This window comes from Ischnura elegans, chromosome 5 (assembly GCF_921293095.1).
Source record: "Ischnura elegans chromosome 5, ioIscEleg1.1, whole genome shotgun sequence".
In the NCBI taxonomy this organism is placed as follows: Eukaryota; Metazoa; Arthropoda; class Insecta; order Odonata; family Coenagrionidae; genus Ischnura; species Ischnura elegans.
Genome location: NC_060250.1, coordinates 54,610,233 through 54,623,924, shown reverse-complemented (window position 1 = coordinate 54,623,924; position 13,692 = coordinate 54,610,233). Strand labels below are relative to the sequence as shown.

At 39.8% G+C, this 13,692-nt stretch overlaps 1 protein-coding gene across 1 annotated transcript in view; it reads right to left on the bottom strand.

The window, feature by feature from the left end:
• LOC124158897 (probable G-protein coupled receptor Mth-like 3) overlaps nt 1-13,692 on the bottom strand; it is a 51,886-nt gene that overhangs the window by 9,264 nt on the left and 28,930 nt on the right. Inside the window, exons 2-3 of the mRNA XM_046534306.1 lie at nt 11,480-11,972; nt 3,599-3,794 (exon numbers count right to left, since the gene is read on the bottom strand). Coding sequence (XP_046390262.1) covers nt 3,599-3,794; nt 11,480-11,970 — 687 coding nt within the window. The 5' untranslated portion in view covers nt 11,971-11,972. The remainder of the gene's footprint in view (nt 1-3,598; nt 3,795-11,479; nt 11,973-13,692) is intronic.

The window sequence follows — 13,692 nt, the reverse complement described above, 5'->3', positions numbered from 1 at the left end:
AAATCCCCATGATGCTAACCCACGCCACCTTCCCTAAGTACGCTTCCTTTCCCTTTCCTCTCCCACCCCCCCCTCCTACGTGAAGCGCAACAATGTAGCGCTCTACAGACATCTCCTCTCCACCCCTTTCCCCTCCCCACCCCTTTCCCCACCTCACCCCTTCCATTCTTCCCCTTTTTAGTATATAACCCACATCGACGCTACTTGTACTGTTAGTCCTATGAATATGATACAGTGTATCGAAACTAGTCAGGAAAATAAAGTTCCAAATTGTAGAAACAGCAAAGTTTTTCATTCACAAATCAGCAAGATGGATTTCTACAACGTGAAGGCCTCTACTATTCAGTGCATCAAAAATCCTTCAGTTCAAACTTCAAGGTGGCTTAGAATCCCTAACCTTATATCTAATGTAACTTTCATAAACTGTTGACTTAGTCTAGGTTGATCTCTATTCTGACCTATCCATGAGTAAATGAGTAAATTGGGGATTCAACAGGGTTTTTGAAAATTATTCCATCATTAAAAAGGCCTGAATAAAGTCTCACGATCTCATTGGAGTTCCAAAAAACAGGTGAAAAGTCTAACGAAAAAAAAATGACGTTAGATTAATCGTAGCGAAACTGGCACAGAATTAGCTGGTAGGTGATTATTGTATAATGCCATTTCTTACATCATTGTCACTTAACGGTTCAACCTAAGTACAGGTGAATATCATGTAAGACTAGAGCTCAGTGGCGGATACAGATGGGGGGCGCAGGGGGCGCGCGCCCCTCCCTTGCGGGTCCGCTTGTATTGCCGAACATTGCAAAACCACAATTGTAACTTTTTTATATCATAAGATGGCATTGTCTTTTACATCTTTATAATCACTTTAAATACAATTTTCATATACTTTGCCTGCGACTTGATCATCTTTTATTACGATAAAAGTAAAGACAACTCAAGATATGTTGGGCCCCCCCCCCCCCATGAGTTTTTTCTGTATCCGCCACTGCTAGAGCTCAACTTGGCCCAAGCCACAATAAAATTTTCGTGTACAAGGGCCAGTTCCTTTTCCTGGGCCATCTTGCACTTCGAGGTTATAATTTATTGGGAGGTCTGATGGCTTCACCCGGGGTTTGAACCCGAGACCCTTGGCCTGAAGCCATGGCAATGACGAGAGAAATTGCAATGCTACAATAGCAGATGTTTTTATCAAGAGAGTGAATTTATTTAATATTCCATTGATGAATAAACAAATTTGGATCAAATTATGCAATTCAGCAATAAAATATGAATCAGAGTTACCTATATTCTCGATTTAAGACCTAAAATGGAAAGTTTTTTTTCATGAAAATCACCAATTATGAGAGAAAATAGCCAAATCATTTTCTTCACCAAGAATAATTGATCAGGAAAATTCAAATCAGGCCAATTTAAAACTTTATTTCCCATCCTGATATCCAGAGTTCAAATCTTAACAGTGGCCGAGATATTCGGGAACATCCGCATCCCTTCTTTGGCTCTGCACTTAATGTATACCTCAACGTCGAATCGGAAACTAATATATTGTCCTGACAGTGCCTACTGTAAGCTTCACGATAACATGTTTTCACTCTCCCCCTTTAATAACTAAAATAAAGGTGCCAGGGAGTCACAGGGGTAATGACCCCCCTCCCATTATTTTATAAAAAAATTATGATATTTATTTTTTAAACAGTTTATTTTTATAAATGATCTTAATTTCTTCTGGTGAATTGTATTGATGAATTCTACTCGGGTTCTCATCCAGGTTAACTCAGTCGTATAAGCCGACGTTTTGGAAGACGACTTGTCTCCCATTTTCAAGGCGTGTTACTCAATGAAAGTCTAATGGGAGAAAAATTGGAGACAATTCGTCTTCCAAAACATTAGCCTATATGACTGAGTTAACCTGGTTGAAACCCAAGAAGATTTTATCAAAGTTTTTTTTATCCTTGTAAGGGAGTCAATGGAATATATATGCAAATGCATGGCAACAAGTTTCAAACGTGAGAATGGTTTGAGTTGTATTTCACATTACTTGGACCAGAGTTTTTTTGCTATTATAAAATACTACATTTTCATTAATTTGATTTAATCACATCATACTGAGCGTAAAAAAGATTATATAAAAAATAACTAAAATAAAGGTGCCTGGAAATAAGAGAACCTGATATTTTTTTGAAAAGTTATTCAACAAGGTTATTTTAGAGGTTTTTTTATTAATTCAGCGCAGTTTCAAAGAAAAAATTCACTAAATATGTAATAGAACCATAATATAACCAGAACCTTTATAAGCTGTGCAATTCTTATTTTTCGTAGTATTTTTTCTTGCAAAATTGCTGTTTTTTAATTAAATTTTACATAGGTTTTAAGAGCCAGAATAGTGGAAAAACCAATTCCGGTCCTGCAATTTCCTAAATTATTCCTGAACCTCCTGGTAACATGGGTCCCTTCATAAGCCCCAGAAGAGGGGCCCGATCATACGAATCATCCAAAACCGCCACTGACAATGAGTATGAACTTTTAATTTACTCTTTTTTTCATTGGCTCGCTCCTTATGCTTATGCACATACATATAATTTGTATATACAGGCAGTCCCCGACTTTCGTACACAATGCGTTCCCGAGAACTTGTACGAAAGTCGAATGTACGAAAGTCGAACCATTGACTTCAATACTAATTTGGGGTTACGTTACATAAGAGCGGAATATATATGCACTAAAACATTTTTTTCCACGGATTTAATTTCAATTCACTAAATTTTAATAATATGTTAATAATATTCCTCAAATCATCTGATTTATTTCGAAAATACGCGGCCGCTGTTTCCGGAAACTGTAAATAAAAGTTAAAAAAAAAAACAAGAACTCCGTTGGCTATCGAGTGAAACTTCCTCTTGCCGTTTAAACTGACATTCCACTTGTTACGTCCATTATAAATGAAAAGACATATCAAGAAGCATAACCAAATGTAATTGTTGAACCCGCACTCGGGATGCCTTTTAATTTTCACACCAAAATTCGACATCCGGCAGGTGACATTCGTGATTGCGTATATCTCGCATGCCATTCAAAAAAGACAAAAGACTAACGGAATTTGGGTGATATTTCGTGCAATACGCAATATCGTTGCTGAAGGTGTACTTGAATTAAACAGCCCTCAAATGAAAAAACACAATTCGAAATAAGATCCTACTAGTTTTATTGAAAGCTATTTGATGATGTCTAGTCAACTTTTTTGAAAAATCTCTCCAATGAAGGCTTTCTTCTTCTCTTGATGAAGGAGCCTAAAGCAGGCAGTCGTTCTCCCAAATAAGTCACCTAGATTTGAGTCAACTAAAAACAATTCCCTTCATTGTAAACGTTCGTATTGTTCGCATATACTGTCATTTGAAACAATTGAATGTTGGGATGCGCAATAAACATCGCGGGAATTTTAAAAAAATACAGACCAACGTCCGATAGTCCGAATTTAGCGTACGGAAGTCAAGTAAAAGGTGTCAATTTTGAACGTACGAAAGTGTGAATTGTACGAAAGTCGAGGACCGCCTGTAAATGCTTTGGGACATAAATATTTGGGGAGAATTGTACGCACCGTCGGATCCATCGTCCCCCCGTCTACAGCAGCATCCACAGTCTCCTTCACGTCGCAAAGTATCGGGATATACTTGTCCTTGTCGATGAAGTAATCAATGCAGAAGCTTCCCGGTTTGTCCATCTTGGTGCCGTTCTTAGTTAAAAGGGATGCATTTTCGGAACTCAAAAAGAAATCTTCGAGAAGTATTCTTCCGCTAAATGTGTAAGAAATAGAGGATATATATTAATCAATTTGTAGTCATGAGCAAAAACGGAGTTAAGTAGGCACTGTCAGTCAGGGGCAACAAATTTTTATTAGTGCAACCGGGATGTGTGGTATGGTATACCCACCAGGATAATCGGTAGGTGCGAGATTAATAAATGCGGAATTTTAAGATAAATGGTTCAAAATGGCGATTTTTACGGCTTTATGAGGGATACTTCATTAATCTTTACACTATTTTATTAGCAATATCAATCCAATTAAGTAAAATAGGTTAAACTTAAAAATTTCTCTGACCTCTGGGAGGGGGTTTCATCCCCCTAACCCCTCCCCCCCTCGCTGCGCCACTGTTGTCAGTGAAACAACGGATACAAGGCCATCACTTCATAACACATCCTACCGGGGCTGCACTGTGGTCCCAAATCGAAAAAAACTGGCCAAAATTAATTACGCCGATGTTATTATGTATATATTTCACCTAAAGGTCTATTCTTACTGTTTTTGATCCGCTTATTCTAAATTTATAACTATTTTTTATGTATTTGCAATAATTTTATTGTTATTTCACATTTTATCTAAACAATTAATTTTTTTAACATTGGAATTTGAGATTATACTTGTGATAGTAAATAAAAATTATATACATATCATAAAACTGAATTAGTTATTTAAAACATACATATATGCATATAAAATGACTGCATTGTTTATTTTTGGACAATCTTTGAACAACTGACTTTGAATGAACCAAGAGAACATTTTCTACTTTCTCATATTAATTATAATAATTAATTCTAATTAAGTAGACATTTTATAGTTCCTTGTAACGTGCCAATGGATTTGGAATCAATTTTGAACGGGGTTCCTTATTTCACAAGTTTCAACGGAGGCATTATCACAGTCATTGAAATGTTATAAACAATATTTCATAACTCCTATAACTCAAGCTAAACGCCAAATTTATTGATACGCTTGCAATAACCTCTTTACGCAGTGAGGCATCAATTTAACGACCACAGGATTTGGTACGAAAAATTAAATGAGATTTTCCATTCATTTGGCCTTTTTTAACTATCAAAAAAATAAGTTAACATTTCTCCTTATCTTTCTCAGTCATTGTTACGAAAAAAGTTTAAATACATTCATAATCACTATCCGACAAATCCTCATCACTGTCGTCATCCACTCAATTCTTCCAGGATTAATGAACTCTTTACCTCGACTGGTAATTGAACTAATTTCCTTCTTTGAGCCTTAGAAATACTTGATATCATTGCATTTGAAGTTAGGAGTAATCTTTTAAACAGGTCTTCATTCGTTGCTATCCAGGAAAATTTCCTTGCATGGTGCTCCCTGAATCTTCTTATGTCCTTATTCCTCGCCTCCATTGCCTCCTCGGACAAGTGGACAATAGGAAGGGTAGCTTCTTTAGATGTCCGTCGGAGGAGCAAGTACCGATGTTTCGTGAAATTACCAGAAACAATCATGGAAAGGGCTTCTTCGTGGGAGATTTTACTTTGCCTCACATCCTTGGCTCTCCATTTTGATAACACTCGCCGCGCTCTAGAGAGAATGGTTGTTGTCACCTCATTTATTATTTTCGCCACGAACTCATCACCTTTGCTTCGATTACTCATGGATGCTCTACTGGCGATATGCTAGCTCTAAAGGCCGTTTTATACGGTACACGGAATTGCGCAGGTTAGAGCTGAACTAATTTCTAAAATGGCGTGAAATTGCGCGAATGCATGAACGAAATTAGAACAGGGGCTATTTTGCCGTCTCGCATCCACGAATTCTCGCATGTGTTCTAGCAATTCACCGCTTTACACGATGCAATTTTGATTGCGCCTTCACACGTACGTCAGACTGCGCAATTCCGTGTACCGTGTAAAACGGCCTTTAAGGAATATACAAAATATATATTGTGACGGAACATGAAACACCACATATTTTATAGGGTGGTGAGGGCATCAATAGTCCCGAGTACGGAATGATCGAACCATTGTTGATTACTTTGAGACACAAAAAAATATATTTTCCACTTGCATAACATACACACGCATTTATCGAAATTAATTACCCTGATGAAGATGAGGTGAACGAAAAATGCACAATATGATATGATTCAATTACCCCCCCTCCAAAAACAAAAAGAACAATTCGTGATTTATAGAATATGTGGGCTGAGTTAACAATATGCCCAAATCAAGTCTTTAGGCTGCTTTCGTGATCACACTGAATCAGATTTCTGACAATGAGTCAACAGTTTGTTGATAGATACGGCGCACCGGGACAGAGAGAGAGAACCAATATCCTGGCTAAACAATTTGGGAAGTAATTCGGGTCTGGGCGAACAAGCACGAGGACGGGTCGCTAACTGCGACGTTCTTACGGTTTCATCGGAGCCTGAGTAGTAGGAGCCGTCAATGATGCGACGAGTTGGACCCAAGTGTCCGCGGGATCGAGGGCTGTCTTCCTCCCGACCTCTGGCCGTTGGTCCCGTCTGTCGCTCGTCTGCAATCTCGCTCCGCTTCTGGCTATCTCCGTAGAACAATCTCGTCCTCCAACAGCACTCTCTGGTCACCCCCAGAAATGACGACCATCAGGCACGTCACCACTCTCGTTCTCTCCCCGTCGACCGAGCTAGGATTTCTCGCCTTTAGGCTCTCTCTCTCCGCGGATTTATACTCATGTGGAGGGGAATGATGCACAAGGGATGGGGTTTTTTGAGGTAAGAGGGGTTTCACTTGTGCCTCTCCGTCGAACCATCGGTCCGTGCTGACCAACACAAAACACTCGTTTCAAACTTTCTTGTTTCAAACTCCCTATTTTTTCTTTTTTTTACCTTCTCTATCCTTATTTTCAATGAATTGCAAGCATTTCAATATTCATCGCATCCTTAATTACTGAATCGGAAGTATTGAAACTTGAGGACGGCAAAAGATATCTCCGATCTTAAGAGGAATAGAATAACATCGTTTCCTAGCTAAAACAACACAGGACATGTATCAAACACCTATTTATTTACTCTAATTAGTAAGTATATTTTCACATCCCAAATAAGTAGATATATTTTGGAATCCATAGTTTTCATTCATTTTAAAGTTTTCTGCGGCTATTTAAATGTCAGAGTGACACAGAGGTGAGCATCTTACAGAATTGCTCTTTATGTCCATGTTCCAGGCTGTTACGCCAGAAACAATAAAATAAGACTGATACTTTACCGAGAGGATGAGAGCATGAATTTTGTATCTTCGTGGACAATAAAGAATTTTAATAAAGTGTGGCATTTTTTAGTGTACCCCCCCAGAAATTCCTCCGAACTTTCTCCGAACTTATCCGCAGAACTTCACCCGCTAAGGACTTTTCGCGCTAAGGTTTTTCGCGCAAAGGCCCTTCGACTCAAAAGCTTGGAGACTCTAAGTCTCGGAACTCTTGTCTCCGAAACTCTGCGCTCCGAAATCTGCCAACCGAATCTGCCAACCGAATCAGCCAACCGAACCAGCCAACCAAACCAGCCATACCTGGAGATTAAGACTTATATAGGTAGTACGGCGGAGGAATACTTACTCCTTGGCAATCAAGGGGAAATGGGTGCTGAGGCACAAGTATGCAGTTTGGAGTGAGATGTACTACCAATGTCCTATCATAATTCTCTCTCCCTCTCAATATTTTTCGAGATATTGGCGAAGGAAAATAACAGGAAAACGCTTAAATATATGCAATCCACAGCAAAATAATTCACAGCCGGTGCTCTTTATCCTATCAAGACAGTGTAAGGGGGTGTTATTTCGCTGCATACATATGGGTTGCAACATTTAGGCATTTTATGTTACTTTCCGTCGTAAGCATCTCGAGAATTATTGAGGGATTGCGGGTGAAACAAATATTACACCTCTTGGCTATCTATTTCCTATCACCTAGCCAAGCTTAAATGATACCTGGTGGTAAAACATAAAGGAGTAAGACAAAATTTATTCATTAGTAGAAGTATCGCGAATGATAGGAAAAATCTGCTGACAATCACCGGCGAAACACTGGAGATTGTGATAGTATTTTTCTCTTAATACAGTGCATTTTCAGAACAAAATTTAGCCACCGCGAATATTATTTCTGTTTGGGTTCCAGTGGGCGGGATCCCCAATCAAGGATATAGACCGCAGATGCCAATATCTCCTGAAGTTAAGAGTTATGGCGGCAGTGGTCAACCCTTTCTAACCTAGAGCTACTTCTGGCAGAAATCAAATTTCACGATTTTTCATTTCGAAAGCGTGAAAATTTTGCGCTCAATCATAATTATCGTGGCAGCTAAACATTTTTTATTAAAATTTACGACACAAAATAATGCGTAGTTTAGATATTTCCTAAGTAGAGCCGAAAATGTATACATTTTTGATGCTGCTAAGGACAACATTGGGTTATAATGGGTTAATACAGTCCGGTTTTGAAAAAAAATTCGCATATAGGACCGACAACTTCCGCGCAGGCCATATTAAATCTCGAAAAAAAGATATTTTCGGCCCACCCTTCTATTCACCCATTGAAATCTCCGGCAAAAGATTGATCGAATCATCAATTTTGAAGGGTCTTCGTATAAACATTCTTGTACATGCGTGAAAAATAATTTATAACTTAAAATTAGAGTGCGGGAACGTTTTTATTCGTTTTGCAAGAAACGGAGTAGAAAGGAGTGTGGTTGCGCTGCATATATTTGGGTTGCATGAATTTAGGCATTTTCCTGTTACTTTCCGTCACCAATATCTAGACGTGTTGAGCGTTGGCGGCTGAAACAAAAACTACACCTTATGGCTATCCATTTCCCATCACCTAGCTAAATTTGAACGACATCTGGTGGTAACACTGGAGCCAGGAGGTTGGAAATATACTGGAGGGAGCACCAATGCTTCCGAGCGTGGAGCGCAGTGTGGCACGAATGGGGGAGCTTGGGTAGAATTAGCCACGCCCACTATGACGAAAACATTGACGATCACGTAAGGGTCGATGCTTACTATTTGGTGAAATTTTGGTCTTAACTCGTCATTCCTTTAAAATAAACTATGGAACACACACTGTAAATCTTTTTTTCTTACTTCACGGGTAGGCTTCGCGAAGTTACGTCTCAAACATCTTTTCCCAAGAAAAAATTATTATCAATCCCCACGGTTACGTTCTACAACCAGCTCAACTGAAAATAAAATTTTACGAGAATAAACTAACCATTTCCTTGCGCTTATACTGGTATTTAATTTTATTACAGCCAATGGAAATCTAACAATTACAGTACAAAAGTATGTTTTCAAGGATATCCCCACCAGTAAAGTGGCTAACAGACACAGAATTCATTCATTAATAGAAGTATTGCGAATTATTGGAAAAATCCGTTGATAATCACCGGCGAAACGCTAAGAGATTACGTTAGCTTTTTTCACTAAATACTTACATAGCATTTTCAGGACAAAACTTAGCCACCTCAAACAATCAGTCGGAGACTAAGTCCAAAAGTTGTCAAACCAAGATGGAGGAACTTTGACCACGCTAAAAACTCGGAAACAGTGCCTCCAGATATTTACAACCTCCTTGCACTATAGAGACTTCCTTTGATAAAATAAAATAAAATCACTTTGTACTTTTCACACAATTTTGTAATATTTAGCGACCGGTTTCGACGTGCACTATGTCATTTTCAAGTTAGAATGCCCGACGGGAATTGAAACGGAAACGCATCAGTGGCGTATCCAGGAATTTCGAGAATTTCGTCCAAAACCAAATGTTTGAAAAACAGGGTACGAAGAAATGGGTTTTAAACTAATTTTAACGCTTATCATAATCGATAAAAACTTTTCAAAGTTTTTATCGATATCTTCAAACTTTCAAAAAACTTGAAAATCATTTTTCAAAGGAATCTTTTGTAAATTCACGAATTTTCAATATTTTGTTTACTTTTACGATGTGGAGTAACTGTATTTTTATATTTCTGGGGGTGGGTCCGGACCCCGCGGATCTCCCCCTGGCTACGCCACTGAAACGCACTACTGTGACATTTAACCTTCTAATGGCGTTCCCTTTCCGATTAAGTAAGTAAATAGAATTGCGTCCGTGGAGTGAGAACTTTTCAGGGTGGATACAAAAGAAAGCGTTGTTCGCTCAGGGTTGCCCTTCACTGGCAAGGCCTCAGAGGAATGCACTCAAAAAAGATTGACCATCCAACTGATGAGCGCCTAGAAGACGACCTTTTAAACAATCGGTCAGGTTGAGAGTGCTGCGGCAAACAAGGCTTTCGATGGCTATGATGTAAAAAGCAAACAAGTAGTCTCTTCACACGCGCTAAATGGGTTATTTCCCCGATAGTATGACTAAAGAATAATGAACTGATGGTATACGGTATTGAAGACTTCTCATCGGGATAAGTCACCGTCAGTGTTTTTAAAAATGGCTATCGCACAAATCGGCGCTCCAGGTCTAGAAATTAGTCTGTGATAGACAAACATAAGGGAGTAGACTCACCGATATTGTGTGCTCTTAAGCACACACGGAGAAGGAAAAAATCCCCAAACCTGGCCGCAATATGGCAATACAGCTCTTTTTTGAGTGCATCAGGCTGCGCATAATAGGGCTGTTTATGCTCTTCTCCTAGGAAGATTGGAATACATTGCTTCAAAGAAATATACAATTCAGATGCCCTAAAAATGGCTTTAAACATGTGCTGTAGCGGAGATGCCTATCAATTAAAAAAATGTACACTCGTATTTTAGAAAAATACTTTTGTCCTGAGTTGGCGCCGATGTGATAACGGAGCCAAGCCCCGCCATAGAGGGTGGTAAACGCTCAACAGGCACCCTGCAGAACTAGAGCCATTCAATGCACTGTGTTGGAAAATTAAAAACACAGTAGGGGCGGAAAGCGTTTGAGCTGTTGTTCCTTTTCCGATAATTCAATGACAGTGGTTCCCAAAGTGGACAATACCGACCCCTGGGGGCGGTGCTCTAGTCTATGGAGGCTAGAAGAAACAAATGGGGGTCAGGGAGGCGCAGGAGAGCTTCCGCAGCTTTCTGGGCATACTTTGTATTTTTTACATTAAATAGTGATTTTTTCTCGTTTACTTGCATTCATGACCCCAAAAACAACAAAAATGTTCCTATGCATCGACGGCTTGCACAAATAACAATAGACAATCATTTACTTCTTTTCTCTAGATTGAGGTAACATTCAGGCGGGACTCGAACCCGCGGCCTTCAGTTTGGAAGGAAATGATTGTAATCCGCCTAAGAGAATGTTTAGTACATAATGTGCATTCTTAATCTGAAAGATTCCTTTGCTACTTGAATGTATGGAGGAAAATATACCATAAACAGTAAAAAGCTTAAAAATAGAATAAAAACCGAATATTCAAGCATGATGGAGCGGAAGTTTTCCTTATTGCAATTAATTCCTGCAATTTTCCACGATTATAAATTTTATTACGACCTGGGTTTTAACGTTACTACATCCTTGAAGTTGATGATGTAGAAACAGTGCAAACTACGTCCTAATGAATTCTATAATTGTGGAAAATCGCAAGTATTTATTTCAATACTTGAAAACAGCACGAGAGAAAATAACAGCGTAAGCTACTGTTACTTTTCGAGTTTAAAACTCTCTGGTGATCTAGTGTGCCCCGTAAGTAATTTTTCTCACCCACTCTCACACTTTTCCTCTGCTCCGTGAAAGATGAAGAAGGGCTTCTGGACGCCTTCGCTGATGTCGCGCTTGACCGGCAGCAGCCACGGCTTCCCCGGCTCCGCCTTGTGCGAGACGCACCCCCGGCTCGACCGGCTTATCGCCTGGTGCAAGGGACAACACTTTCGGAGGCAGGGCCGGGAACCAGGGCCGGCCGCGTTGCAGGGGCACACGACGTAGGCCTGCGGAGAGTCCTCCTTGAGCACCGTCTCGCCCTCGACCTCGAAGTAAGCCTCTCGGGGCCACAGAACTCTATTCTTTGGGTCCCAGGCGCTGCCGTTGATCATGGGCTCGAGCAGGGGAACGTCCAACCTCATCCAGGCTGGGCAGGGAGTGTCCCCCGGACGGGGAGAGGCGAGCGCGATTGTCGACGAAGCCAAGATCATCAGGAGCGCGGCCGCGGCCCGCCGCCTCCAGTTCACAGAGGGAGGCACGTGATGGTCCCCCATGGCTGTAGAAAAAAAATGGGAAATTTAGTTAACGTAGTTCACTGGAAGTACCATGCAAATATTTTTGTCGTGAAAGTTTCTGTAAAATTAGAATGTAATTCTTTTGCTTTCTTTGGTGCATTTTCACCATAGAATTTCTACTAATTGTAAGCGAATATTTCCATTAGGTCCTGAGCGACACCATATGGATTCCTCGGCAAAGAGCATTAAGGACATTGATATTTAAAAGCCATTTTTTAAATAATTGAAGAGCGATAAATCATTTGCCCTAAATTAATCAGCGATAAATGTTTTCCCCTAATTGTTCCTAAATTTTAAACTAACAAAGTCTCAAACATCAGTGCTATAATTTGTTTTTCAAGAATGACTTGTTTGAAAATCGTGTGCCCCGTAATTCTAGGTTATCCACAGACCATTATCTAAGCTTTTGAAAAGTGCGCACAATACGCAACAAAACGAATCAGCGATTCTAGGTCCTGGGACAACTCTTTTTCGCCGTCAGCTGCCCAACACAGCGATCTAAGCTGTTGGTTACGTTTTTCGGGGGCGCCCCACGTACTTATTGAGTTTGTTTCCCGCGTTTCGTGGCCGTTGCTGGTCACTTTTTCGAAGGGAATCAGGACAATCAAGGAAGATATTTGTAAGTTTTCGTGAGTACAAAAAGTACATGGGGCACAACCGAACAACATTATCAACAGCTGCAATGACTTGCGAAGACCACAACGAAGAAATACATCAGTCTAACATCCCATTAGGGTGGCTGTCAGGGTGAAGCTCAAAATAAGATCACTGTATGAAATAAAAGAAAAATCATGGGTAAAACTCTGAGGGAAACGTCAATTGAAATCAATACATCGATCAATCAATGAAAAGCAAGGAAGAAAGAGTGAGGGGAAAAATATCCAGTAGGGGAAAGCGAACATTCTAGATTCCTATCCGCTGGTGATGGTGCGAAATTGCGTATCGAATTCGTTGAAGAGGTCAACATTGTCATGCGAACAAACACCGAGGCTCGAGTGAGCATGGGATTTCTTTCCAATGCCATCATATCCGATAAGGTGCTGGAACCCTCTCTCCGCATTTACCCAAAGCCATAACCGGCTAAGGCTATTTCCCGGAACTCGTCCAAATACTATAGAACCCACTTTCAACCGCTTACTGATAGATTCATAAAAATGTTTAGGGGTGAACGCGACGAGATACAACAAAAAGACATGGAAGCGACCTCATCTAAAATCGTCTGAAAATCAAGCAAAACTTGTCGAAATACTATTTTTTTATTTCAGTGTTTCCAGCTGCCTCCATTCCTTTATTTTTGGGGCAATTAGGGAGTCAAAAAATCAATTTTTCAAAAATGACATTTTTGTAATCAAGCGCACATGATACGTTGTGAAATCAGCGATACATATTTTTCGCGATAGCCAGTTTCATCCTTGAAAGCCGAAAGCCATAAGGAATAGAAAATAAGAACGCCTAATTGCGGATAAGGAAAAATTTTCGGCATTCGTTAGCTATAACAAGGTCTAAACATTCATTATTTATTGTTCTAGGCCATCGATCTACGGAACTCGCATCGTTACTAAAAAGACAACCAGGGGTGAAACAAATGAAGGCGTAAAAGCGTAAAGGCTTTAAAATAATGAATTAAGGAAATCTCATCGCCGACTGTGAAATTTTCCTCTATCTCAAATATAACAATTTTAAATACTAGGAAATACGTAT